This window comes from Thamnophis sirtalis, unplaced genomic scaffold, assembly GCF_051295495.1.
Source record: "Thamnophis sirtalis isolate CommonGarterSnake01/CBP01778 unplaced genomic scaffold, rThaSir2_p1.2 scaffold_4, whole genome shotgun sequence".
Lineage (NCBI taxonomy): Eukaryota > Metazoa > Chordata > Lepidosauria > Squamata > Natricidae > Thamnophis > Thamnophis sirtalis.
The window spans coordinates 55,407,885-55,434,106 of NW_028261384.1; the positions used below are offsets into that span (position 1 = coordinate 55,407,885).

Here is a 26,222-nt window from a genome sequence, read left to right on the forward strand (position 1 = left end):
TTGGGGAAGATTGGAGAGGCAAGACCTTACAGGCAACATTATTTTTTATGTTTGTAATGTCCAGCAACCAAGAAATGAGACCAACCGCTCCAAATTACAGCAGTATCTGAGTCTTAACTTGGAAATCAATTTCCCTTACAAAGCTATTGGAAATGTGGGAACAATTGCCATTTGCAACTGCTTCAAAAGAGCAACTTTTTAAAACTTTCAAAACAAAAGCAAGAGATATTTGCAATGTGTGTTACAGCGAAGGTAACAAAAAGCATGCTGAGTCGAATAGCACAATTTTCTGAATAACATTCACATATTAAAACCATGGTTTACAAATTCCATCGGCTTGTCTCACCCAACATACTTAGCCACTTAGTGGTTCCTCTGGCTTAGATAATGGCATAAAGAGATTATACCCTCGCAATGAAATGTTCAGTTTCTTTCCCCAATCTCAAGGGCTATCATCAGAATTACATTTTTTTTTAAAAAAAAATTTCCTGGTCACATGTGTTTTTATTTTCCATTTTCATTTTTGTACAGTCACATATATACTCTGCACAACCGGGGAAGTATAACATTAAACAATAAACACAGCCATTCCTCTTGTCAATAATACCCCCCAAAATAGAAACCCAATGTACCTCTTTGACCCTCCATACACCCTTTCTTTCGCCCCCCTCCAACTTTCCATCTTCCCTCCATCATTTCCCTCTACCCTACTTACCCTCCCCCTCTACCCCTCCTCTCTCCCGATACACTCCCTCCCTTCCTTCTCACCCTCCCTCCAATCCTCTCTCCCACCCTCTCTACCCCTCTTTCTTCTATCCCTCTACTCCTCCCTTTGGTGTATTTCTACTATCTACTAATATATTCAGCTTGTCCTATTTTTACACTGGAATTAAAGAGCAACAGTACACAAGTGCAATCGCATTACTTTAAAATCAGACACATACTATATACCCCCCTCCCCCCTAAGACCCCACCTCCCTTCCCCCCCCCCCGACTTCCCAGAGCCCGAACACGGTATAGATTTTTAACACAGTCTAAAATATATTAAGACAAAGGAAGTTAAAAAAAGAAAAAAAGGAAGTCAATAACACCTGCATTGAACTCAGCTTCTTCCTGTTACACTAACTTTGAGCAGTTTAAATTATTCCTAATCTTAAACATAGGCGATCTGGAATTTCTTAGTCCCGTATTTGTTTTGTATATAGTCAATCCATTTTTTCCAGTCTCGTTTATATCTCTTATTTGAATGGGCTTTAAGATATGCCAATATTTTAGCCATCTTGGCTAGGTTTGTAACTTTCAATGTCCATTCTTGAGTTGTAGGCAAGTCTTCCTTCTTCCAGTATTGCGCCACCAACGGTCTTGCTGCCGTTATTAGGTGCAGAACCAACTTGGTCTCTACCGCTGTAAAGTCAGTACATATACCTAGTAAAAATAACTGAGGAGTAAACTTTATCCTTCTTTTAAATATATTTTGCATGATCCACCACATTTTTATCCAAAATGCCTTAACCTTTTGACAAGTCCACCATATATGAAAATATGTAGCATCGAGAGAACCACAGAATTACAAATTTTTCATTCCATTCTCTCATTTTTTCAAATGATTTTCCAGTCTTGTTCGGCCAATCTATAAAACAAACTTGGCGCTCTATCGATCCTACAACTACCACGTGCCCACGTTCACCCTACCGCCCCCAAAAGCGATCTATGCCGCAACTGTAAGAAACGACCTCCTTCCGTTCGATTTTTACCCTGCTACCCCACTCGCCCTGTGGAACGTGGCCGTTCCTTTTCTAATAGGAAGCCGTCGACCTTTGCTTTCCTTCTGTTGCTCGTTCTGCGCATGCTCCAATTCCTTGAAAAAGGGAAGCGACGTGAGAAACGCAGGCGCAATCCGAGCAACAGGAGACAAGGGGAAAGGGAGGAGCGAACCATCAGCTGAGTTTAAGTTGTCTCGTGATCTGCAGTATCTGCGCGTGCGCATGGTGGCTGACTTCCCTGCCCGAGTGAAAATGGCTGCCTCCACATCTCATCTCTGAATAGTACTAGACGAGTTTCGAGTAGCCGTGAAGTCCAACTAGGAAGAAGCTGCTCCTCCGCAGCACCACTTGAAATTGTTTCGAGTGTTGTTGGCTCGGTACGTTTCTTTTCTGTGCAAGGCTTGGGGAACCACTGCAGCGGGTCAGGGTAAATGGATGGAAAAATGAAAATGGAAGAGAGATTCAGGAAAAGCTTTGCAAAAAAGCGTGGATAGGAAGACAAAAGGTGTAACTAGGGATTGTCTACCTCTTTTGTGAGCCGAGGCTCTTTTGATTCAGCCAGTCTGCTCCCCATGCACTGAAATAGTAAATGAGGAAGAGCAAGCATCCGGCTCTCCCCCTCCCCGCCAACCCAAACTTTTGTGTGAAATTTTCGAGCTTTCTTTTAGCTGGGCCGTAGGCAAGAAATTCATTACCATAGGGGTGTTCATGTACCTGAATTTATTCCCGTAGCTGCTGTCCCTTTGGCTGTTCCTGCTCTATTGGTCCATATGCTCCTTGTTTGTAGTTTTCAGGATAGTGAAGGCTGATGGCCACAGTATCTCTTCCATGTCGTCTGTCTTCCTTGTCCAACACAAGCAGTATCTTTATCTGCTCTGTCAGAAAAGTACCCAGTAGTAGTAGTGATATAACCTAAGCAGAACTGTTAGTTTATGCTTTTAACTTCCAAACATTTTGGCAATTATGTATGCCAAAATGTTTAGCTTATACTATGAGCTGAAATTCATACAACGGGTTTCAAGTTGCTGTTATGGAAATGTCTTTCTCTTTTAACTATATATGGTGGTTTGAAGTTCCCTGTACTGTATTTTTGCAAGGGCTTGCAGAAAACTGATGGCTCACAAACTTAATCCTAACTAAATCAATAGCCTTTTCTAGAAACAGTAAATATGTTTGTGTGTTGCATGTTCTGTTTTTGAAGAAAAATTAAGAGGTGCACCCACAGATAGAATTATCAGTACTGTATTTGTTTCTCTTTGCCAGGAAAGGTATTATATAAAAATCTAAAGGAGTTGCAGAATTTTATCTTGTGTATCATTCAAGCGTGAATGTTTATATATATGAGGACTTAAGCAAATGTTTTTTTGATTGCAATTATACAATCGTTAGCACCCAGTATATGATATTACCTTTAGGATTTAGGATTCATAAGTATAGTGTATTTACTTATTCATTAAATTTCCATACTGCCCATATCACTGCATTTTATGCATTTTCTTAAAAAAAAAACCTAACCCTATACATGCATTCTGAGATTTCGTTACCTGTAAAATAAGGTTTTCTGCAAAGAAAGAGTTATGCATACAATGTTAGTTATCGTTTTTATGCCAGTTAACATGCAAATTCTGTAATATGCCAATTCTGGATGTAGATAAACTAGGCTGCTATCCGTTTCTACTCCGTTTTACAGTTTCAGGAATAGTTTAATATAGTTTGGTGAAAATGTTTCCACCTATTTTCAAATGCTATTTGCAGATTGTAATTACTCGTTTAGCACCTTTTCCAAAATTCTGTTGCAATCCTGTAAATTATAGTACATTTCCTTTGATCTTATATTGACAGCTTAGTCTTAATAACTGTTTTGATATCCCCTGAGTTTATGTCTAGTTTTGCAGTGAATGATTTCAGAATTTTAACAAAGTGAAACACTATATACATTGTTCAATAAACTGTGATAATTCAGAACCAAGTTCCACTAGGTTTGGGAAAGTTTTTAATATACAGCTTTAAGAAATATATTCATCCATTATTTGAATAAGATTCTATCAATATCTCTAATTTTCCAGATTCAATTTTGTGTTTTAAATTTAAAGAGGCAAAACATTTTACTTCACTGATTTTCAGATTGATTATTAATAGGAAAAATATTTCCTTTTAAAAAATCCATTGTGTTTAAATCATCACTGTGTATTTTAGTGCTAACATACTATACATATTTGTAGTTTTACTGACTTTATTGACTTGTTTATTTTGGGATAATATTTGAGCATTGCTTTTAAATTTTAATAAAACTAGCCTTCATTTTCAGCTTTTTTCATGAATGAAACAGAACATAAATCAGTGAGACAGCTTACGAAGTATTTTAAATACATTGCAATGTTTTGCTTTTCAGCAGAGTTTTTCATTTTAGAAAAAAAGATGAAATTTATAAATTAGGTGAAAATAAAGCTTGTTACATTGAGATTTACTTCTTGGTAAGTGGACATTGCCCTTTTTTGTTAACAAAGTTTATATAATGTCATTGACTGCAGTGAAAAACAGTTTAAATGGTGACACACGTGCGCATGTAGACACACACTGTGCTGGCAGAGTTTTTTTATTTTCCTTTATATAAGAAATAGCTATAAAAATTAACTAAGTTCAATAAAACTACTCTGAAAAAAACCTTCATTTAAGTTTGCAACAGTGTTTCATGTTTGTGTCAAAGTAATACCTAATGAAAAGATTTAACTGAATTTAAGTTTGAAGGAATTACTAAAAATGTGTAATCTTGAAATGTAAAGGCTGTATATAGAATATATCTTATAACACTGCAGTCGAAACACATTAAGAACTGAAGAACAGCTTTTACATGTATAATAAAATGCTATGAATAGAGGAAACATTCTGCTTGTTTAGTTAGAGAATATAAGAACTGCAAATAGATTTTGGCTGATGTTAAATTTCATAAACTAGTATATCTAGGCATACATTTGCACTTAAATTACTAATGAGAACTACATCATAAACAGAATTTCAAAATAAACATGAGTCACTATATGTGAATACTTACTTGATTTTTCCACATAACTTATGGTCAGATGCATTTCAGAAGGTTTCAGCCATGCAGGCCACATTTGTTTCCCTCTCCTTTAAGACAAAACATTTGTGTAATGGATTAATCTTCAACATATGGAAGGCCTTTTTTTTACTGCATTGTTAGATTTTGAAAAATCTTAAAAATACATAGAAAAGGAAATATAGCTAAAGCTATTCCAACACCATTAACTGTTTTTCTCCCTTCTCCCCTTACAAACCATCATTCTTTCCATCATATTCAAACACTACCTAACACCCTGCTTTTTGCTCTTTAAATTTCTCTTCACATTTTTAAAAGAATATAATCAATTCCATCCTATTACAACTTTATGCAAAGATACTTCCTCAAGAATCATTTACTTTTGTTTGTTTTATACTTCAGTCCTCATTCTTTCTACACAATAAAAAGAAGTATTACTTGTGTACTGGTCATTCTCTTTTCAATCTATATTTCTTCACCATTTGTATTTTATTGTTTTACTACACACTTTTAGGTACCTCATTCCAGCTACCTTCAGTTTATTTTTATGTTTTTCATGAAATATTGCGTTTCCATTTCCATATATCAAAGTAGGTAGAAGCATTATCTAGTGCAGTGATGGTTAACCTTTTCGGCACTGAGTGCCGAAACAAGCGCTTACGCCAGAGCACTAGAAATTGAAAAAGAGCAGCTGACTGATGCGCATGTGTGCAGCTCTTTCTGGTTCTGTTGCGTGCATTTGCAGCGGCTAGCTGCTTCTTTTTGGGTTCCAGTGTGCACATGTGCAGCAGAACCCAGAAGAGTACAGCTGCTAGGTGCACATGTGCCACCCGTGCCATAGGTTCACCATCAAGGTTCTAGTGCATTGCCGTATTTATTTCCTTTAACAAACATCCTTTTCAACACTTTCTACGTACATTTGCAAATCTTAAAATTTGTCCATCCTTTAGAAATTCTGCATTTCTCTTCTTGCTCTGGTGGTTTTTTTCCCTTCCATTCTCCAAGTAGGTGGAGACCTCATTCAAGCATGGGTATGACTCCGTCAGGATCCAATACGACTGGGTCTACAAGTATTAAAGACATGCCCACGAGGGTCCTCCCCAGAAATAGACTCAGTCAATCCTTTGATTAGCTGTGTCTCTGTATCTCTCCTTGCTAATTAATCACCTTTTCTCTAAAATTTCTCTAAAATCTTTCCAAAAATTCTCTAATTGGCTTCCTCTCAAATTGTGTTCGATTTGCGCTACTTCTTCTCTCCTTTAAGGCGTTGCAGCCTCTAGGAGGCTTTTGTCTCTCTCTGGCTTGGTTGCTTCAGCAACGGAGAGCATTGGTGGCCAGCCTATGAGGTTTTCCCCCAGGCTCCTTTCATTGTCTCTCACCGCTGCCGTGCTGCCCAAAAGACCAATCTCTCAGTTGCCAAAGGAGCCAAATGCTGCAGCCGTGCCACCCGACGAGATGATCGCTGCAGCTGCACCGCCGGAAAAGCCGCTTCTAATCGCAGCAGTCACAGGAATCAGCATTTCGCATGCCACCGCCTCTTCTTGCTGCCCCAGCAGTGTCCTTCATACGGTTTCAAATTCTGCTCCTGATGCCGGAGCGTTTGGCGGGCAGCTAATTGTCTTCCAATAATCCACCTTGTCGGCTTGCTACCTCAGCCCTTCCTCAGGGCCCTGTCTACCTGGGCGGCAGTTTGAATTAGGTGTGAAATCTGTGGTGGCCATTTCCTGTCAGAGGATGAGGACTTGACTCCTGCTCCTTCTGCCTTATTGGGCCTGTTCAAGCCTGCCTTGTTTTGCTCCCTCTTGTTTAAGGCCAAAAAGGTCTCTGGTATTCTGGCCTCAAAACCATTCTCCTCTGCAGAGGTCGACAAATCTGACACCCAGATCCCCTCTTTTCATGTCCACCCGTTGAAAAGGATATAGTTCCTTCCCCAAAACTATTCCTGGAAGTAATTCAAAACCAGTGGGTGTCTCCGGGGTCAGAACCCCTCCCTTCTACTCTGGACAAACAGTTGTACAATGTCAGCACAGAGCTCTCTAAACTTTTGGAGGTTCCTTTCATTGATCTTCCTGTGGTCTCTCAGTCATCTCCCAATGCGGCCACCAATGCTCCAGAGGACGCTCTCCGTCCTGAGGACAAACGCTTTGAGCAATCACTGGTAAAGGCCTATCAGTCTGCCACATGGGCGGTCAGGGTCGCCTCTTCTGCTTCCTTTTTCAATAGGGTGGCTCTTCGTTGACTGAAGCAGATGCAGGACAGGATCCCTCCTGGCCATTCCTGCGCTCACCAGGATATCAACAAGCTCAAAGTGACGATTCCTGCGCTCACCAGGATATCAACAAGCTCAAGTGGCGGAGTACGTGGCGGATATTTCTCTGGATGCGGCTCGTTTCTCCTCCAGATGGCTTCTACAATCACCATGAGGCGTCTTCTTTGGTTGAAGCAATGCCAGGCGGAGGCCAGAGCAAAGTGGCGTTTGGCATTTGCCCCTTTCTCACCCAGTCTGCTCTTTGGTCTGCCTTTGGAACCTCACTTGGTAGAGTCCAAGGACAAGCGCAAGATGCTTCCTTCTGCAAACCGCAAGACTGACCCTAAACCTTCTTCTTTCTTCCGCAGGTTGTCCTTTCGTGGGACGGATGGGGGATTTGCCTACCCCCGTCCTCAGCGACAGGCTCCCCCAAGACAGGTCCAACCGGAACTCCCAGCGATTCTCTGATAGAAAGGCCTTCAAGAGCGGCTCAAACCGTACCTTTTGAAAGCAGAAATGAAATCTTTGAAAACCTCCCTATTGGGTGCCGTCTGTCAGCCTTCGCTGGTTGCTGGGATGACATCACCAATGACTTCTGGATCAGGCGTACTGTCCATTTTGGCCTGGCCCTGGAATTTCTCTCCAGTCCCCTGCAGACTTTCGTACCATGTCCTGTCTCTAGAGACATTTCCAAAAAACATCTGGTTGAACTAGCTATCGGCCATCTCCTCCAAATTCAAGCCATCGAGGAGGTGCCCCTTGAGCAACAGGGGTGGGGTTTTTATTCCCGTCTCTTCATAGTGCCTAATCTTCGGGAGGTTGGCGAGCAATTCTCGACCTCAAATTTCTAAACAAATTTATAGTCTACCGGAGGTTTAAAATGCACTCTCTGCTGTCCATTCTGGAGAGCATTCGACCCAATGAACTTCTCTCCTCCATTGACCTCACAAAGGCATACCTCCATATCCCTATTCTTCTAGATCACAGGAAATTTCTCCGTTTTTTTTATGAAGGGAATCATTTCCAATACCAAACACTTCCATTCGGCTTATTCTCGGCCTCAAGGATTTTTACTAAGATCCTTGCTGCTCTGGCTGCCCATCTCAGATCTCTGCCGGTTAGAATGTTATCTTGATGATATTTTATTACTATCCAGGTCATCACATCAGGCCCACCGGGATGTCCAGCTCACCCTTCAGATCCTAGAGGACCACGGCTTTCTGGTCAACTTGAAGAAGAGTCACCTGCAGTTCACAACTTGTCTCACGCACCTGGGGGCAGTGATAGACATTTCTCTGGAACAGGTATTCTTATCTCCAGAAAGGCAGGTGAGCATTCGCGACCTTGTCTCATCCATCCATGGCCAACAGATGGTTCCTCTCATTCAACTGTCTCAACTTCTGAGAAAGATGGTGTCCGCTTTCCACATCGTTCCGTGGGCCAGATTCCACAGTCGCCAGCTCCAATGGCTGCTGCTCCCATATCAGAAGGCAGACTGCAGTTGCTTGACACACAGAATTCGCCTGACCTTGGAAGGTGATCCCTGCACTGGTGGCTCTCCCCTGCCGTGGAACAGGGATCTCTATTTTGCGACCCCCCACTTATGCATCACTCTAACAATGGATGCAAGGCTGGGGAGCTCACATTCTGTCGCACACGGCCCAAGGCCTTTGGTCATGCTCCGACCAGAGGAACAGTATCAACTGGTTGGAGCTAAGAGCCGTGTTTCTCGCCCTGCTTCGGTTCGAATCTTTCGTGGCCAATGTGCACGTACTCATCCTTATGGACAATACCACCACCAAAGCACACAAAACCGGCAGGGGGGGGGGACAAAATCCCAGACTCTGTCTTTCCAACTGATATCTTGGGTGGAAACCCACCTGTTGTCTCTCCGGGCTGAGCACATATCAGGGGCCCAAAACATTCAGGCAGATGACCTCAGCTACATGCACATCAATCCAGGAGAGTGGAGCTTACATCGGCGCATCTTCCAACAACTTACGGTCAGGTTCGGACTTTCAGTTCTCGACCTCTTTACCTCCCAGGACAACACTCAGCTACCAAGGTACTTTGCACGCTATGCGACTCCAGGTGGGGAGGGTGTGGCTGTTCTGAGGAGCGTGTGGCCTCCGGGCCTTCTGTATGCCTTTCCCCCTACCCCTCTCATTCAGCAAATGGTGCGAAAACTGCTGGTGGAAAGGGCAGAACTAATCTTGATTGCGCCCCAGTGGCCCCGCAGGCCCTGGATTGCCGACCTCATGAACCTCTTTGTAGCTCCACCGTAGCAACTGCCTCAATTCCCCTCGCTGCTCCTCCAAGGGTCATTCTACCTACCTTGGTTGCGTCTCACCGCTTGGAGGTTGAGTGGGAAGCTCTAAGGACTGCGAACCTGTCCGCCAAGGTCATTCACACAATTCAAGCCTTCAGACGATCTTCTGCTAACCGCATTTACGATGCCACTTGGACTCAATTCTCTGTCTGGTGCCATACAAAGGGCATCGTCCTCTACAGGCTCTATTCCTTACATTCTCCAGTTTCTGCAACGAGCTGGATCTAGGACTTTCGCCAAATACTCTTCGCTGCCAGGTCGCAGCCCTGTCCTCAGTCATCTCTCTGACTTCTACTCAGCTCCTTTCTCATGAACCTCTTATTCGTCGTTTCTTGAGAGGTGCCACAAATATTAAGCCGCCGACAATACACAGATTCCCGACCTGGGATGTCTCCATAGTCCTGGAATCAGTCTCCATTTGATCCTTTGCATTCTGTGTTTTTACATGACATTAAAAGTGTTTTTTCTTGTAGCCATTATCTCAGCGAGGCGAGTTTCTGAGTTGGCAACCTTGTCCATCAGACAAGATTTATGCATCTTTCATCCGGTTAAGGTAGTCCTTCGGCTTGACCTGGCCTTTGTACCTAAGGTACATTCTGTATTCCATAGAACCCAGGAATTGGTGCTCCCCAACTTCTGCCCTCAGCCATCACACAAGCTGGAATGTAAGTGGCACTACCTTGATGTACGACGTGCTTTACATGTTTATATTAAACGAACTATTTTCAGGCGATCTGAGGCTCTTTTCGTCAAGTTCCAGCCTGGAGGTAAGAGAGGCTCTAAGGCCTCCTCTTCAAACATTGGTTGTTGGGTACGGGCGACTATTTCTAGGGCGTATTCTGCTCTCTCTCTGCCTGTTCCACCTCATATCATGGCGCACACCACACGCAGCGTGGCCACCTCTGTGACCTGGTCATCTCAAGCTTGGAGGTGATATGCCGAGCGGCCACATGGACCTCAATTTCTCTGTTCATCTGATACTACAAGCTTGATAGATACGCCTCAGCAGACACTTCATTCGGATGGCGCGTGTTGCAGCGTGTGGTTTCTACTTAAGTTTTCTTATCTTATTCCATTCCCTCCCAATGGGACTATTGGGCTTTGGTATGTCCCATGCCTGGATGATGTCTCCACCTACTTGGAGAATGGGCGTTGGTTCCTACCTGATGCGCCCTTTCTCAGGATGGTGGAGACATCATCCAGCCCCACCCTGTTACTTTGACTTACTCCTGGTTTTTCTTCTCCACTATTTTCCTTGGGGAGAGATCATATCTATCATTTCAAATAGTTTACACAGTGGTCTACAAGTCACTCCTTCATCTATTTCTGAGGAGGAGCCTCGTGGGCATATCTTTAATACTTGTAAACCCAGTTGTATTGGATCCTGACGGAGTCATACCCATGCCTGGATGATGTCTCCACCATCCTGAGAAAGGGCGTATCAGGTAGGAACCAACGCCCATTTTCTTGTCAAATACAATTGTTTTTATTTTTGATGCATTGATATTCTTAACTATACTATTTATTATTTGCATTCAAAATATTCATATATTTATGATCATTGTATTCACTTTTGGTACATCTCTGCATAAATATATTAAACTATAGAGTAATCACACTTTCCTGTTTTACTTCCTGCTCAATGTTGAAAGAATGGCTAAGCATGCCATGTAGCCTTACATTTTTTATTTCCACTTTATATCACTCTTATTACAATCTTCTAGTCTTCAATTACTTATTTGAACAAAATATAGCCTCTTCATACCTTCTCTTTTTAAAAGTAACAATTTAAAATTAACATTCCGTCTTGCAGCCATTACTCAATGATTAAACAGTAAAAAAATTCCAGCATAAAGCTACACTGTACTTCCAAACACTTACTGTCACCTTTTGTCTCAAATACTGTTGGAGATTTACTGCAGTGTCCTTCTAGCATTGTGTATATACTTCTTTATTTTTTCAGACTTGATTGGTGTAATGACACTAACCTCCCACTTGGAAGGTTGAGAGTTCAATCCTAGGCAGAATCAGATGTTTCTCTATCAGGGCAAAAAAAGAAAATATTTGCTGTGAAGTTATCTGCTGTGAACTATGCATAGAGTCAGAAGGGCATCCAGCCAGTAAACACTCAGCTCCATTCAGATGTCCTGACTCCACCCCAAATAAAGGGATTAAAGGGTTGTAAAACAATTTTCTCAGACTTTTAAATATTTCATCTGATTCCTGAATGTGGGTCATTTTATAAATCTATTTTAAATTTTATATGTGTACTATTAATTTTATTGTAATTTATAATTTTTATTGCAGGCAGTTAGAAGTCTATTTCAACCATACTGTTCCTTTGTGTCAAAAATTGCAATGTGGTTAGGTGCTTTAATTGCTAAAGCTAAATATATTTGACTGAAATGTTCAAATAGCAAAATGTATTGCAGGAAATGGTTTAGTATATTGTAACCAATTCTTAACCCTTGTTATTATACTCTTCTTGTTCTTTTTCAAATTTTCTGAAATATTTTTCAAATAATTTGTCTAGTGGCAGGCATGGTATAAAACAGATGATTGAACAGATGATTTTAAATGCAAAGAAAGTTAGAGTGTGTCAGCATAAAACCAAAAAAAATAAAGAAAATATACAGAAAATTACATGAGATTACAGCACTTCAGTTTATATATTCCTTTTACTATCTTTACATTTTATAACATGTAGCGATAGTAAAAGGAATATACCATCTGAAGTGCTGTAATCTCATGTAATATGAAATTTAATTAAATTTAGAAAACAAGTCATAACTGAGGCTTATAAACCCAAGTCATGATTGGTAACCTAAAGGGGTATTGGGAAATCAGAAAATATGATTTGGCTATTAAAAAAAATAATATAAGCATCCCTTTATGAGCACAATTAGTATGCGTTCTGCTTAAAGTTTCAAATTAGTATGTAACATTTATTAAACATTAAATTACTAAAGCAAAAATTATTGAAGCTAATATTTTTTAATACTAAGTTTTTTTGTTGCAGGTTGTAGCACAAAATGAACATAATTAGAGAAAATAAAGATTTGGCCTGCTTTTATACAACAAAGCATTCATGGAGAGGAAGGTAAGTAACATAGCTATGAGCTGAAATTTATATTTTGAATTGTCAGCACATGTTGAGAAACATATAGGCTGGCAATGAGGAGGGTTCAAGTATAGAGCTAGCCTGGAGTCATACACAACTGCAAAAAAGCTAAGGTCAAACCCCCTCAAGTTCCTTGAAACCTTATATAATTGTTCCCAGAAGTAGACTGCCAGACTGGAAAATTTCCTGTTTTATAGGCAAAACATAATAAAGTAGTCAGCTTGAAGTTTACACATATAAGTCTGATTGTTCATGCCTGACAGCACATTAATGCATAAGAGCAAAGAATTACTGGCTTGTAGAAACTTTGAAACTTGTAAATAATTCTAAACACATATACACTACACCCATACAATGAAATCTAAGTTGGCCTGTAATTGGCCTGTTAATAATTGTTGGAAAAGTTAGGACAAGTAAAAAATACATTTGTATCAGTAAAATATCCTGAAATGGGTATGGAAATGGAACATGCCACATTTTCTGCATACTCCTATTTTATTAGCAAGTTCTTGTATAATTTTTTTCTGACACCTGCTTATAGTTTTTGTCAGTTGAGTTAAAGATTCAGCAACATATTCGCTTCATTTCAAGTGCATTCTTCTTCTTCCCTTCCTCCTCCTGCCCCTGATATTACTGTTTTTATGAGACATTCTTTTTCATATATATTATATAATAATTTTCCCATGTAATTTTGTTTTGTATATTGACATTAATATTCTTTCTCATTTTTTTAAATATTGGTGGCATTTATTTCAGATGATTATTGTATAATAGCCTAATTAACATTTCATATTAAGCCATACTTTTGTTTTATCTCTGATTGTTGAATAAAGTGTTGGAATTAACATTAAGCTATGGGTAGATTCACCCGTTATCTTAAATGAAAACAAATCATATTACATATACTATTACAATATATACTTATTGTACGATAAATGTGATAATTTTAATATTGTATAATTTCTATATCATAATATATTTTTGTTCATTCAATTTTTAATCCACTTTTATTACTGTATAAGAAATTCAAGGCAGCAAACATACATAATTCTCTTTCCTCCTCCTATTTTCTCCATAACAGTTCTGTGAGATGAGCAGAGCTGAAATAGAATGAATGAATTGCCCAAAGTTACGCAACTGGCTTTCATGCCTAAGGCAGGATTAGAACTCACAGACTTGGTTTCTAGGCCAGGAATAAACCGCTACACCAAACTGGTTCTCATATATTATGGCTATTATAAGATTTATGAACCATAGCAGCATGCTTTAATAAATATAGAACATAAAAATATAACTTGTACACCTTTATATAGTCTAGCACTGTGAAAACCTATGGCAAACCTATGGCACCTTTCTGCGAGCTCTTTCTGCGGGCATGTGAGCCATTGCCCAACTCAGATCCACCACAGATGTGTGTGCACCTCCTGCCGGCCAGCAGATTTCCGGGTCTCTGATGCCTGCAGGAGACGAATGGGGGAGCGCAGGGGGTCATGCACAAATGCGGGGGGAGGGGTGTGTGCAGTGCGTCCCCCCCACACCCTGTTTTTGGTCCTAGGAGACTTCAGGGAGGCCTGCAAGGCCCAAAATGGATCCACTTGGATCCTCATTCCTCAAATGTGTTGGCCAAATGAGTTTGCAAGATTGACTCTCTCAGCTGCTGCTGGGTGAGGATAACTCCCTAAAAAGCCTGCTTGCCTCTTCTTCTCACCCCTGAGTGGGAATCGCCGAGAAAGGGACCAGAAAGGTGGTGGCACTTGGCTGCGGCACATTTGCAAGGGGGGACAATGGCCATTGCTTCTTCACCCCTTTCTCCATCTGATCTTTTTCCTTCCTGAGTGCGTATGTGCCTCCTAAGTGCCTTTGGCTTGAAAAATTGCAACAGGCAAGATCTCTCAGAGACAGTTAATTAACATTGCGCTCCATCGGCTGCTTTCAAGTGCTTTTGGCCATTAAGACGGCTTTTCTCACCTGTTTCCTCCTTAAAGAGTGATGTGGATGTGTACAAGTGTGGGGGCTCATGCACGAATGCAGTTACTTGAGCTCAGCAGTAAGAGCGCACAGAGTGCACAACCTGTGCAAACATACCTTGCTTGGACCTCTTGTACAGTTAAATGAGCTGATTGCTCCTCCGACTTTCCGGAAAAAACTCGGTTCCACCCTCATTTGCTCTGCTTACTTTCTAATTCTTGTTGGGGCAGAAAGGCCCTGGAAATCAGTGGTGGCTCTCCACTTTAAAAAGCACTCAGTCACTCAGCTAAAGTAAGGAGGGAGCCCTCCCAACCCCGTTTTAGTGATAGTGGGCCTTCCTGAAGCCTCCTGGGATGAAAAACAGGCTGCAGGATATTCATTTTTTAATGCTTGCCTTTTCCGCTACAAGGCCAGACCAGAGGCTCCGAATTACGGACACCAGGTGAAAATCACCTCTTCTCCAAACGGATGTCCTTTGTGGCCAGTGACATTAGTAACAGGCGAGAAACAAGAGCGTATAGTCATCCCTGCTCATCAGGAGTATGATGGTTAGGGAAGCCCAGCTGTTTGGATGCTAAATCGTTGCCTTGCTCACTCATTTTCTCAGAAATAGAGGAACGACGGCCCTCTCCTCTTTCCAGAAAACACCCCCCCCCATCTTGCTGTTCTCTGGACTTGCGTCACAAGATGGACAGCTCAACTTCATGTAGCTTGTAAACGCCACCTTCCTGGCCCAAAGGAGCATGTGATTCATAATGCTTGGAATATTTTAGTTTAATAGCTTGGGGATGGCTTTCGCTCTCTTTTTGGTCTCCCCCTCCCATTGAATGCGGCAAACTCATTTGGGGAATGAGGATCTGGAGCAGCTCCCCATTTCAAGTCAAGGCTGGGTACCAATCTTCTCTTGTTAGGGAAGAGCCAAAGCCATCCCCGTTTTTGGTCCCAGGAGTCTTCAGGAAGGCCTGCTAGTAGCAAAATGTGGCCCGGGGGCACATGCATATGTGGGGAAAACGCGGTGTGATAGCAGGGCCTGCAGGGGGCACTGCACTATGGGTATCGGCATTCACATGCATGTTGTCACGCATGCACTTTCAGCACCCAAGGAAAAAAAGGTTAGCCATCACTAGTCTAGGTAATAATATAGATAACATTCTGTGTATTTTCATGTAAATCTAAAGCCTTGTTTCTCGTGCTAATATAGGTATAAACGAGTCTTTTCAGTTGGAACTCATGCCATCACAACATACAATCCTAATACATTAGAAGTTACAAATCAGGTAATTAGAAATATATTCCCCCAAGAGTATTTATTAACTTCTGTGTGAAAATGATTCAGAGAATGAAAAGAATATTGTCTCACTTGCATAAATTAATAAACATAAAATGAATTTATGCTGCTTGATATATATTCAGAATAATTAACTTTTTTTAAAAAAATGTCCAGTTAGGAAACTAGCAACATATATTTTATGACCATTTAGCTCATTTTTCTCTAAACAGGAATACTGAATTATGAAGTTGTATAACTATTATTTAAAATTGATAAAAGATTGAGTTGGTTTTATGGGATTAGATGATAATAGTTGCTAGTTATTAAAGTGATACTTCATATTTATTAATTTTAATTTCTTAGTTTTCATCCTGCTTTGTGGGTTTATTTGAAACTTTATAGATTATAAATTAGAATAATTTGTAATTTATTTTGTACATGATGACTCAATATTTGCTTTGCAGAAGGTAGAGCTGTAAGATGCATAGAGGTGCTTAAAAGTTTGTGAATCCTTTTGAATGTCCAATATTTTTGCCGAAATATAGCCTAAGAATCTTCTTATTTATTGAGGAAAATGGTCCAAAGCTACATACCTCAGTGGGTAGCAAAAACATGTGAACCTTTGCTTTCAATAACTGTTGTATGCCTACCTTGGATAGCAGTAGTTAGAACTTCAGATTCTAAAATATAATGAATGTTGATCAGTCCTGTACATTTGCCTATAGCAGGGGTGTCAAACTGGATTTCTTCAAGGGCCGGATCAGCATTATAGTTCTCTTCCGGGCCGGTTGGGGGGCAGGGAGCAGGGAGGGAGATGGGATGGATCCCTCCTGCAGCACCCTTCTGGCCAAAATGGGGCATGGGGGAACCGCACACGGCCACACAAAGTCCCCTCTACCCCATTTTCAGCCTGAACAGCCTCCAGCATTTTACTGGCCAAAACGGAGTGGGCACGCCTAACCCTAATCCTCATTTTCACCCTCCATGACTGCCTGCAACACTGCCAGTCAAAACAGGCCACGAGGAGGCCTCCTGACGCCTTCTTGCAGCCCGTTTCAGACTCCCCGGCCTTCAACAGCACTCTGCTGGCCAAAAATGGGCCATGCGGAGGACCATTTTGGCCAGCAGAGTTTGACATCCCTGCTTTCTACCATTTCAAATAAATGACTGTCCAATCTCTTGTTAAAACCTCAAGTGATGAAGCACGCACAACTTCTGGCAACAAGCTGTTTCACTGGTTAATTGTCCTCATTAGGAAGTTTCTCATTAGTTCCAGGTTGCTTCTCTCCTTAATTATTTTCCAACCATTGTTTCCTGTCCTGCCATGATAATATCACCACATATCACAGATGGGATAAGATTCTTACGCTGGAATGCCCTTCACCAAACGTGTTTTCATTGAGGCAAAAAAGTTTTATTTTTTGTCTTATCCAGCCACAGAACATTCTTCACATAACCTTCTGGCTTATTCCTGCAGTCTTTCACAAACTGTCAATAGGCAGCAATGTTCTTTTTTGGAGAAGAATGGCTTTATCCTTGCAACCCTGCCATATACCTACCACTTTTGTTTAGGTTTATCTGATTGTGGTGTAAATGAACACTGATATTGAGCAATGCAAAAGATTCCTTATTTGTTGCGCTGAAGTTTTCTGAGGCCTGGAATATTATATGCCATGTTCTTTGAATGATCTGGGTTAGTTGACCACTTTTGGAGAGGGTAATAGTGTTATTAAATTGCCTCCATTTACGTAGTCTGCCTGACAGTGGACTTATGCAGTCCATACTCTTTAGAAAGAGGTTTATAATATTTTTCAGCCTGATTTTCAGAGGAGAAGAGAAATCTGCCACACTCAAATATGTGGCTTTAGATCATTTTTTTCCATAAATAATGTTTAATTTTATTGGGTTCTCTATTTAGTTTTAGGACTTGCATGGAGAACAGATCACATTTTATATCGTATTTATAGAGAAACGAGGATTCACAAACAATTAAGCACCACTGTAATTAAATTAACCTACACTGATATGTAGGTTCTACAGATCACATTTCCATATTAATTTTTATTAATATCTTTTATAATAATTAAACATTTGGAATAATGAGTTCACCATAATTGGGTACCAAATAAATATCCAATATGAAAGTCTTGAAGAGACTGATGTTAAAGGGGCTAAATATGTAAACATTTTAAAAAATGATTGCAATGATTAGATATAGAATTAAATGTTTTGTTTATTTGAGAACGTGAATCATAGCTGTCTTTCTTATTAAATAGAACAGTCAATTATATAAACATTATTATACAGTATTATATTATTTACGTTATTATACTAATAAATGCAATAGAAATTTATTTTGCTTGGCTGTACATATTTGGGAAATATTAACTAGGAGCCTGGAATTTCATAATAGGTGCCTGTAGTTAGCAACACAATATGACACTCTTTGAAATGCTTTATCATCCTTCTAATGGCCTGCAATTGTAATTCACATCAGCATTTCAGAAGGAACAATTGTCTCTATGTTCACCTTATAATTTACATTTTAAAGCTAGTAACTTGTAATGACGATATATGAGACACTGGGATAAGATTTGATTTATGTTTAGGAAATAGTTAATTAAAAATATGTTATGTTATCAAGCTAGGGAAATTTTTGAAATAGTATATATTGATATAAGAACACAAATTCTGTGGGGATAAAATGGAATATTCTCAGATTGTGATTTCTTGACTTAGTGGCCATATGGAGACATTTGTAGCATCAGTCCCGTTGGAAAAGGACAAGGAACAGAATTCAGCCTCACATTTCGTAAAGGAAGTGGTAAAAAATCTGAAACACTTAAGTTTTCTACAGAACACAGAGCAGAACTTCTTACTGAAGCACTGGTAGGATTTATTGATTTAAATAACTAAATTCTTTGTATTTTTGCGCTGTATTTACAGTATAAATAAAATGACAATCTCTTGCACATGCTACAGAACATTATTTTTGGATTTTTTTGAATTTGATTTATTTTCATACATTTCTCCAGTTGTTATAATATGAAACGCATATTTTATTAAGTGCAGCCTTGGATGCAGATCATGTGCTTCATATTTTGCTTATACTACCCGATAACCTGGAGTCACCCGGGTATTTATTTATAGGGGGAAAATGTCTGGATCAAATGTAATCTCTGATGTTGGATTTTACCCCTTACCAGAAGGAACCCCTTTGGGGAGTACTGTGAAGCCGCTACCATGGCTACTCCACTCTGTACAGTAGAAGCCATTGAAAAGCACAACAGACTGCATCTTAGCAGAATACACATTCTGAGGGGTTATTAGGGGTGTCTTACCCCCACAGTATTTTTCTCCAGAGAGTAAGTCATCTGTGTACCAGGTTTGGTTGAAATTGCTCCAGGCATTCCAGAGTTACGCTAGAACACACACACACTCACTCACTCACATAGCCATTTAAATATAAAGAGATAGATAAAGTACAGATCCCCCTTTCTTTAGAAAATCAGACCAGTGAGGTAATGGAGCTGAGGGAAAATGACTAATTTTAAAGTCACCAGAAAATTCTGGGGCTGAGAGATCTCTGTCTTTCTTGTTCAATGATCTTAATAATATTGGTTTTCAATTGTTTGAAAGCTCTCAGATGTGAGTTGTTGAAATCAATAAAATGGTTTGTTTGTTTGATTTTGAATTAATGTGATTTATGAAACCAGTTATTCTGCTTTATAAAACATTATTTAAATTAATATACATAAACCAAAGTTCTAGCTTGTCTAGCAAGTCATGGCTAAAATGAACATTGGTTTATGTTATACAATATAAGGCACACAATTTCCCTACATAATATAATTTCTTTGGGCATCTTTTGTTGATTACTTCTCTTTCCTCTCTGTCTCAGCGATTTAGAACTGATTTTGCCGAAGGAAAAATCACAGGAAGGGTAAGTATTTTTTGTGTTTTGAATAAGAAAATAAATATTAGTTAATTACTTCTTAGATTTCCTTTCATGCTGAAGTTCTCACAGATAATTTAGATTAAATTAGATTACAACATATGTATGCTAAGGGTAAATTGGTGTTCTGGAAGTAGCAGAAGAAAAGAGGCCTTCTTCTAAGCAACATTTTTCAAACATGGTGTTTTTAAGTTGTGTGGACTTCAACTCTCAGAATTATTCAGCAATTAGGAGTTAAGTCCACACACTTAAATTTGATAAGTTTGAAACATTCACTGAGGTAGAAGAATATATGGCACTTGAAAACAATCTCTATCTTGGAGGAAATATCTCAGGGAAGGATAAACACAAATCTGATCTCAACTACTGACCACAAAAGAAGTAGCAGTAGATTTTTCATTTTCTCTTCCTTCCTGTCAGCTATTACTCTGCTCTGATAGTTGTCATGTGATTGCATTGTTCTGCAAAAAGTGGAAAAAATCCAAATATTGTTATATCTGAGAAAGTAATTTAGCTTTAGTCTGTTTTAGATTGCATTTTAGAACTTTAATCAAAAGACAGATTTAATTATATTTTGAGTTTTCAGTGCATTGAAGCCAATTTATTTGAAGCATATTTTTGTAGGACTGTGTGAAACATTTTGTTATGCAACATTCCATTTTCCCACTTGTATTCTTTTTCATGTTGTTACATATTACATATGTAATATTTCACTGTTTGTACACAGTATTGAGAACACTGTTGATCCTATTTTTCTGGTATACAGAAACCCTTATATATTGGCCTCATCCTGAAACAAATGTCCTGCTTTTGTTTTATGGTTTGATCTCTAAAGAAAAATATAGTCTATGAAGAAGCCCTAGTGTACTTCTTAAATTTGATCTACTGAAACCATCAGCATTCACAGAATATGTCTATACTTTTTTCAGCTAATAGAATTATTACACCTCATTTTTAAACTACTCCTTTTTTATCATAGAGATACAACAGTTATAAGCACCACTGGAGTGATTCAAGAAAACCTGTAATTCTAGAAGTGACTCCGGGAAGTTTTGACCAAATTAATCCTACAACAAATAAAATCCTGTGTTCTTATGACTATAGATATATTGAAGGATTTGTTGATCTGTCTGATTATCCAGGAGGGTTTTGTATAATTTATGGAGGATTTAGTAGATTAGTAAGTATTATAAAATACCTATTTTACCTATATTTAATATTTAGTATACTTGTTTGTTCTTAAAAAATGAGATTGTTTTGATATATGTTATGTCATAATTACCTAAATGAAGTTTTGAACTTAATTACTGTAACTATATTACTATATGCTCTATTAATAAAATATTACTTTTATATAATACTTTTACTTTTATTTTTTGAAAGGAAACAATTTTTTCTTTGACTATTTTAACTCAGTATTGATAATGCAGCAATGAGTATTGTTTAATATAGCATCACACTTTTTTTTAGTTTTACACACCACTTTGTTTTTTAAACTATAAAATCTTTCATATTTAGCAATATTCTTAGAATATTCATATCAAGGTATTTATTTTAAATTTGCAGCATTTATTTGCTTCTGAGCAAAGGGAAGACATTATTAAAAGTGCAATCGAACATGCTGGCAATTACATTGGCATCTCCTTGAGAACTCGAAAGGAACCTTTAGAATTTGAGCAGTATTTGAGTCTTCGTTTTGGGAAATACAGCAGTGATGAATATATTACATCTTTAGCAGAATTTGTGGTCCAAAAGATATCTCCAAGGCATGCGGTAAGATCTATAGACTGCAAGATCTACAAATACTCTTTTTTATATATGCTTGTTCATTGCTGTCATTTATTTTTCTCTATCCAACTTTGTAATAATTCAATCTTTGTAGAAGTCTGTAACCTCACACCTTCTACAAAAATATAAACAAAATAAGATCATAGTGAAACCTGTCAGTTATAGTCACATTAAGCAAGAATGGCCTCTCTTAATGACTCTCATCCCCTGCTCTTCCTATTAAACAAACGTGTTTTCCAGCACAGGGTGTCTCCACCTGCCCTGGACCTCCAAAGCCACCCCATCTCGGAGATATCTGTACTCGGAGATATCTGGACCTCCAAAGCCACCCTATCTCAGAGAGATCTGCTTCCTTTCCCACTTGGTCCTTCAGGCTTTTCCCCTCCCACCAGGTTTTTGGAGGATTTTCCTTCCCACACTGGGTCTCCACAGGCTTTTGCTCCCTCCCTTTGGGTCCTTGCAAGCCTTTCCTCTCTCCTCCAGAATTCTTACAGTCCTTCAACCTGATTCCCACTATCCCAAGATCCAGATTCTCTGCATATCTTTTTAAGAACTCTGAGACCTTCCAGAGTGTCCAAATGGGTTGCATCATTGCGTGGCCACGTGGTGGATTTCTGAAAATGGCAGCAGTGTTTACAGCTACCAGAAATCAATTTGGTGATTGGTGGCTGCTTCCAGAATTGCACTATGTGGCTGAGCAACAGTTTTATGCCTAGTTTTCTCCACATTGAAGAATGTTTACTGACTTTCACTGGTTTATATATTTTCTTGTACTTATCACAACAAAAACTATTTGATCTTTGAACAATTTTAAAATAAGAAATGAAAATGTCTAATGTAATTTATAAATATATAAAATAGTAGGTATTACCTAATATGTCTCATTTAGTGTGCAATGTTACAATAAATAGTGTTTCTCTTGAGGAAAATGTATATAGATGCTGGCATAAAGATGTAATTTCACAGGTGAAATGTATGAACTTTCAAAATGCTGAATTAGCACTGAGATAAAAAAAACTTTTTAACCAAAAGATAATAGAGATATGCATTTTTGCTACTTTTTTATCATTTTAATTGAACAACTGTTTTTAGAAAAAGTTTTAAAGGCTTGATATGTACCAAAAGTGTTCAGTATACAGTTTACTTGATATATATTTGAACTAGACCCATTAGCAGTACCAACTTTGTTTTGCTTTTTGGTTGATCAAGAGATCCAGGTAAGCTTATTTTATAAATATTAACTGTATTTGAGTCAAAGTCTATTTGCTATTTTCTAAAATAATAATAATAAGCTTTATTGATTAGCCTATAAGCCATATCAAAGCACAAGGTTCAAACAAATCATTATAAAATCCAATACGAACAATTTAAAATAAGGATAGGGTAAAATACAATAGTTATAGGATAAGATACAATATAATTTAATACATAAATATGTAAAATAGAATAAAATTACATAAAATTATATTTCAGTGTCATCTTTACAATCTACCCCAATCAGTCCCACATATGCAGATCTCAACCGAACCATTTTGTTTAAGTACTGCCCTGTGTTAAATGTTATTTTCTGGCCACACATAAAGTAAGTTGTTTTGATGTGGGGATCCAATGTGTTATTCGTTTGGTATATAGATCAAGGTACCTGTTTCTCACCCCCTTATACAAGCAACAATCAAATAGGATGTCAGCCAGGTCTTCTATCTCTGCCACTCTGCAAATGCAGAGTGTAGGGTATAGAATGGAATCTCCCATATCTGACCATTGTGTCAGGCTGTTTGAATCTTGCTTGCGTAAATATCTCCCTAAGATGTTTTGGCAATTGTAACTTCAAAGAGATGTCTACTTGAAATACTTTGTATTTGCTCAGCCATTTCAAGTTATCCATCTTACTAAAGATAGCTATATCATTTTGTTATTTTATATTCTTAATTCTTTGGGCAGCCCTTTTTTTTTGAGTTGTTCTTCTATTACCCAAGCAACAAGAAAGCCACAGCTTCTTACAATTTTTTTTTAGTTTGGTGATCCAGGAGATTGTAATTTTATTTGCTGTAGTAGACATAACTTGGGGAGTCTATCATTCTCCATTTCATTGACTTGGCACCAGTAGTTATATGCTCTAAATTTGGATAGTGGATGAATTGTGTGGATTCCCAATTCAGCTTTAACTGCTGCAGCAGATGTTCTTGGATCTACACCCAAAATACATCTCAAATGCTGGAACTGCATTTGTTCTAGGACTGTGGTTGACTATAGACCCCAAACTTCTGCTCCATACAAGAGCATAAGGGTAACCTTAGTTTTATATACTTTAATTAATGGGGCTATGGAGCTTGGATAACTATGGTTCTTTAGTTTAAGCAGTAAATTCAAAACAGACATTTGTTCTAAGTATACTCCGTTGATGATGGCAAGCCCAAGATCCAGTTTTGGAAAAAGCTACACCTAAATATTACACCTTCACCTGTTCAATTGGTTCACCGTCTAATTGCCACCTATGTCTCTGATAATGTTTTCCAAACACCATTATTTTTTAATGGTTAGGGAGTTATCCTGGCAATAAGAGCTGAATCTTCTTAATAGCCTACGTAATCCAGAGATGGGTTCCTATCTATTTGGTCCAGTTCGGCTGAATAGGTAGTAAAAATCTGGCGTACCTTTCCGAACCGGTAGTAATGGCAGCCTGGCCATGCCCCTGAAACAGTCCTCTAGTTGCCGCTCACTCCGCCCCACCCAGTCTCTGCTCTGCAGCTTGCCTGCCTGATCTGTCTGCTAGGTAAGCCTGCGAGTTGCAGTTTAGCTAGCTGCCCCTGTCCCCTTCCACATGGCCCTGCCATGCTTCCCTGTCTTCCCAGCATCCTCATGGCCAGCTTGTGAAGACAGGGACGTGTACGGCAGGGAAACATGGCAGGTCTGCGGGGAAGGGAGCAAGCAGCTTACTCCCTTCTCTGCAGCCTTGCCATGTTTCCCTGCCTTCAGGGTGGCCTTACCAGTGGTCCTCCGTACCCGCTTGCATTCTGAGGTTGGCGTCAAGCCCGGCCTAGCCAGTGATTGGGTAGTTGGCCCTTGGTGGAAACACAGATGCTGTACTGAGGCTGAGAGGGGCAGCGGCGGCAATGCTGCAGGAGGGCAAGTAGATATCCCAGGGCTGTTGCACATGCCCCCATTTCTGCAAAGGTAGAGCCCACACCCCCGCCCCCGGCTGCAGGGTGATCCAAAGAGGGGAGGAGGATGCTGCAGAAAAAGCTGACTTCTACCCAGGCCCGCATGCCTCTCATGCCAGCTCCTCAGGGCTTCGGGCTCCAAAGCAAACCACTGCCTTCCCACCCAGCCCCCTGCCTGCTCCTTGGCTGTGGCACTGCTTACTGCAAAGAAGTGGAAGAAGAAGCAGAACCTGCTGGGGGATGGGTGAGGCAGCCCCTCATGCAGGGAGTGGGCTGCGGCCAAGTTTCCTTCCCCCCGGAGTGCTGGACTCCACACTAGGCCCAAATTGTGCCCCACTGCAAGCTTCTCTCTGCCCCTTTGTGCAGAAAAAAACCTTGCACAGTAAAGAAAACCTCGTGAATCTGAGGCAATTAACAGCTTCTCAAACTTGGGAAGTTTTTCTTTACTGTGCAAGGTTTTTTCCTGCACAAAACAGCTGAGAGATGCTTGCAGTGGGGCAGGTAGCAACCTTGTTCTCTGCTTGTGGGCCAGAAAGAGAAGTTACCTGTGAGGTAGGCCACAGAACAAAATAAAGGCAGGGACCCCCCCCCCCCAAAAGGCAGCGAAGAGCCCTAACCTGGCAGCCCCCCCCCCCTTAAAACTTTTCGCCACCTCTTCGGTGGGCGTGGGTTGTTGGGGAGGGTTCATGTGACTGAGTGAGTAATGTGAAGTTAGCCACGCCCAATCAGTCACATGTCATGCCCACCGAATCGGTTGTAAAAAAAATTTTTAATCCACCCCTGACATAATCCTACTTGTGAATATGATAATAAAATCATATCATCAGCATAAAGCAAGCTGTTTCAGTAAGTATTTAGATGTGTGTGTACCATTATCCCTGGCAAGTCATTGATATATAAACTAAAAAATAATGGGGGTAGGCTACTGCCTTGCCTTACCCTTTTATTTGTGTAAATCCTGTTAGTCAGAGCCCCATTAACCCCATACTGCACCCTCAAACAAGTACTGTATTTTTGTAAAGGGCTTTAATCAAATTCAGCAGTTTAGGTTCTATTTTAAGAGATGTCAGTTTACTCCATAGTACTTCTCTGTTTACCATATCAAATGCTGCTGTAAGCTCTATGAAAGCAGCAAACGGGGATGGTTCAACACAAAGCAGTTATCAATAGTAGATCAGCTTTGTCTAAAACCTGCTTGTTCTTCTGAGATGATATTGTTTTCCTCTTCCCAGATTTCAATTCTGTTCAAAAGGTACCTAGCGTATATTTTTGCTGCAATGTCAATCAGGATAATGGGCCTATTTTCTAAAATGAACAGTTTCTGGATACATGTGAAAAATCAATCTCTACAGCAGATTTGTATTATAATTAAAATATGTCAAGAATCTTAAGGAACTTGTATCTCATTTGCATATATTTATGTAGTTCATGGACCTCAATATATGTTAACATTAAACGTCTTAATACAGTTAGTATTTGGCTTACAATCACAATTAGACCAAGACTTCCATTGTTAAGTGATACAGTCATTAAGGGAGTTGTACCAAATTGTATTCGTTTT

General features: G+C 39.5%; 1 protein-coding gene across 3 annotated transcripts in view; it reads left to right on the forward strand.

The window, feature by feature from the left end:
• The first annotated feature begins 1,973 nt into the window (after positions 1-1,973).
• Positions 1,974-26,222, forward strand: part of DNAJC13 (DnaJ heat shock protein family (Hsp40) member C13) — a 130,006-nt gene continuing 105,757 nt past the window's right edge. For all 3 annotated transcript variants that reach the window (XR_015696376.1, XM_087712949.1, XM_087712950.1), the window contains exons 1-7: positions 1,974-2,140; positions 12,418-12,498; positions 15,689-15,764; positions 18,497-18,646; positions 19,659-19,700; positions 20,692-20,892; positions 21,279-21,485. Coding sequence is in view for 2 of the 3 variants with exons in the window: in XM_087712949.1 (XP_087569075.1) it covers positions 12,431-12,498; positions 15,689-15,764; positions 18,497-18,646; positions 19,659-19,700; positions 20,692-20,892; positions 21,279-21,485 (744 nt within the window). In the remaining variant the exon portion in view is untranslated. The remainder of the gene's footprint in view (positions 2,141-12,417; positions 12,499-15,688; positions 15,765-18,496; positions 18,647-19,658; positions 19,701-20,691; positions 20,893-21,278; positions 21,486-26,222) is intronic.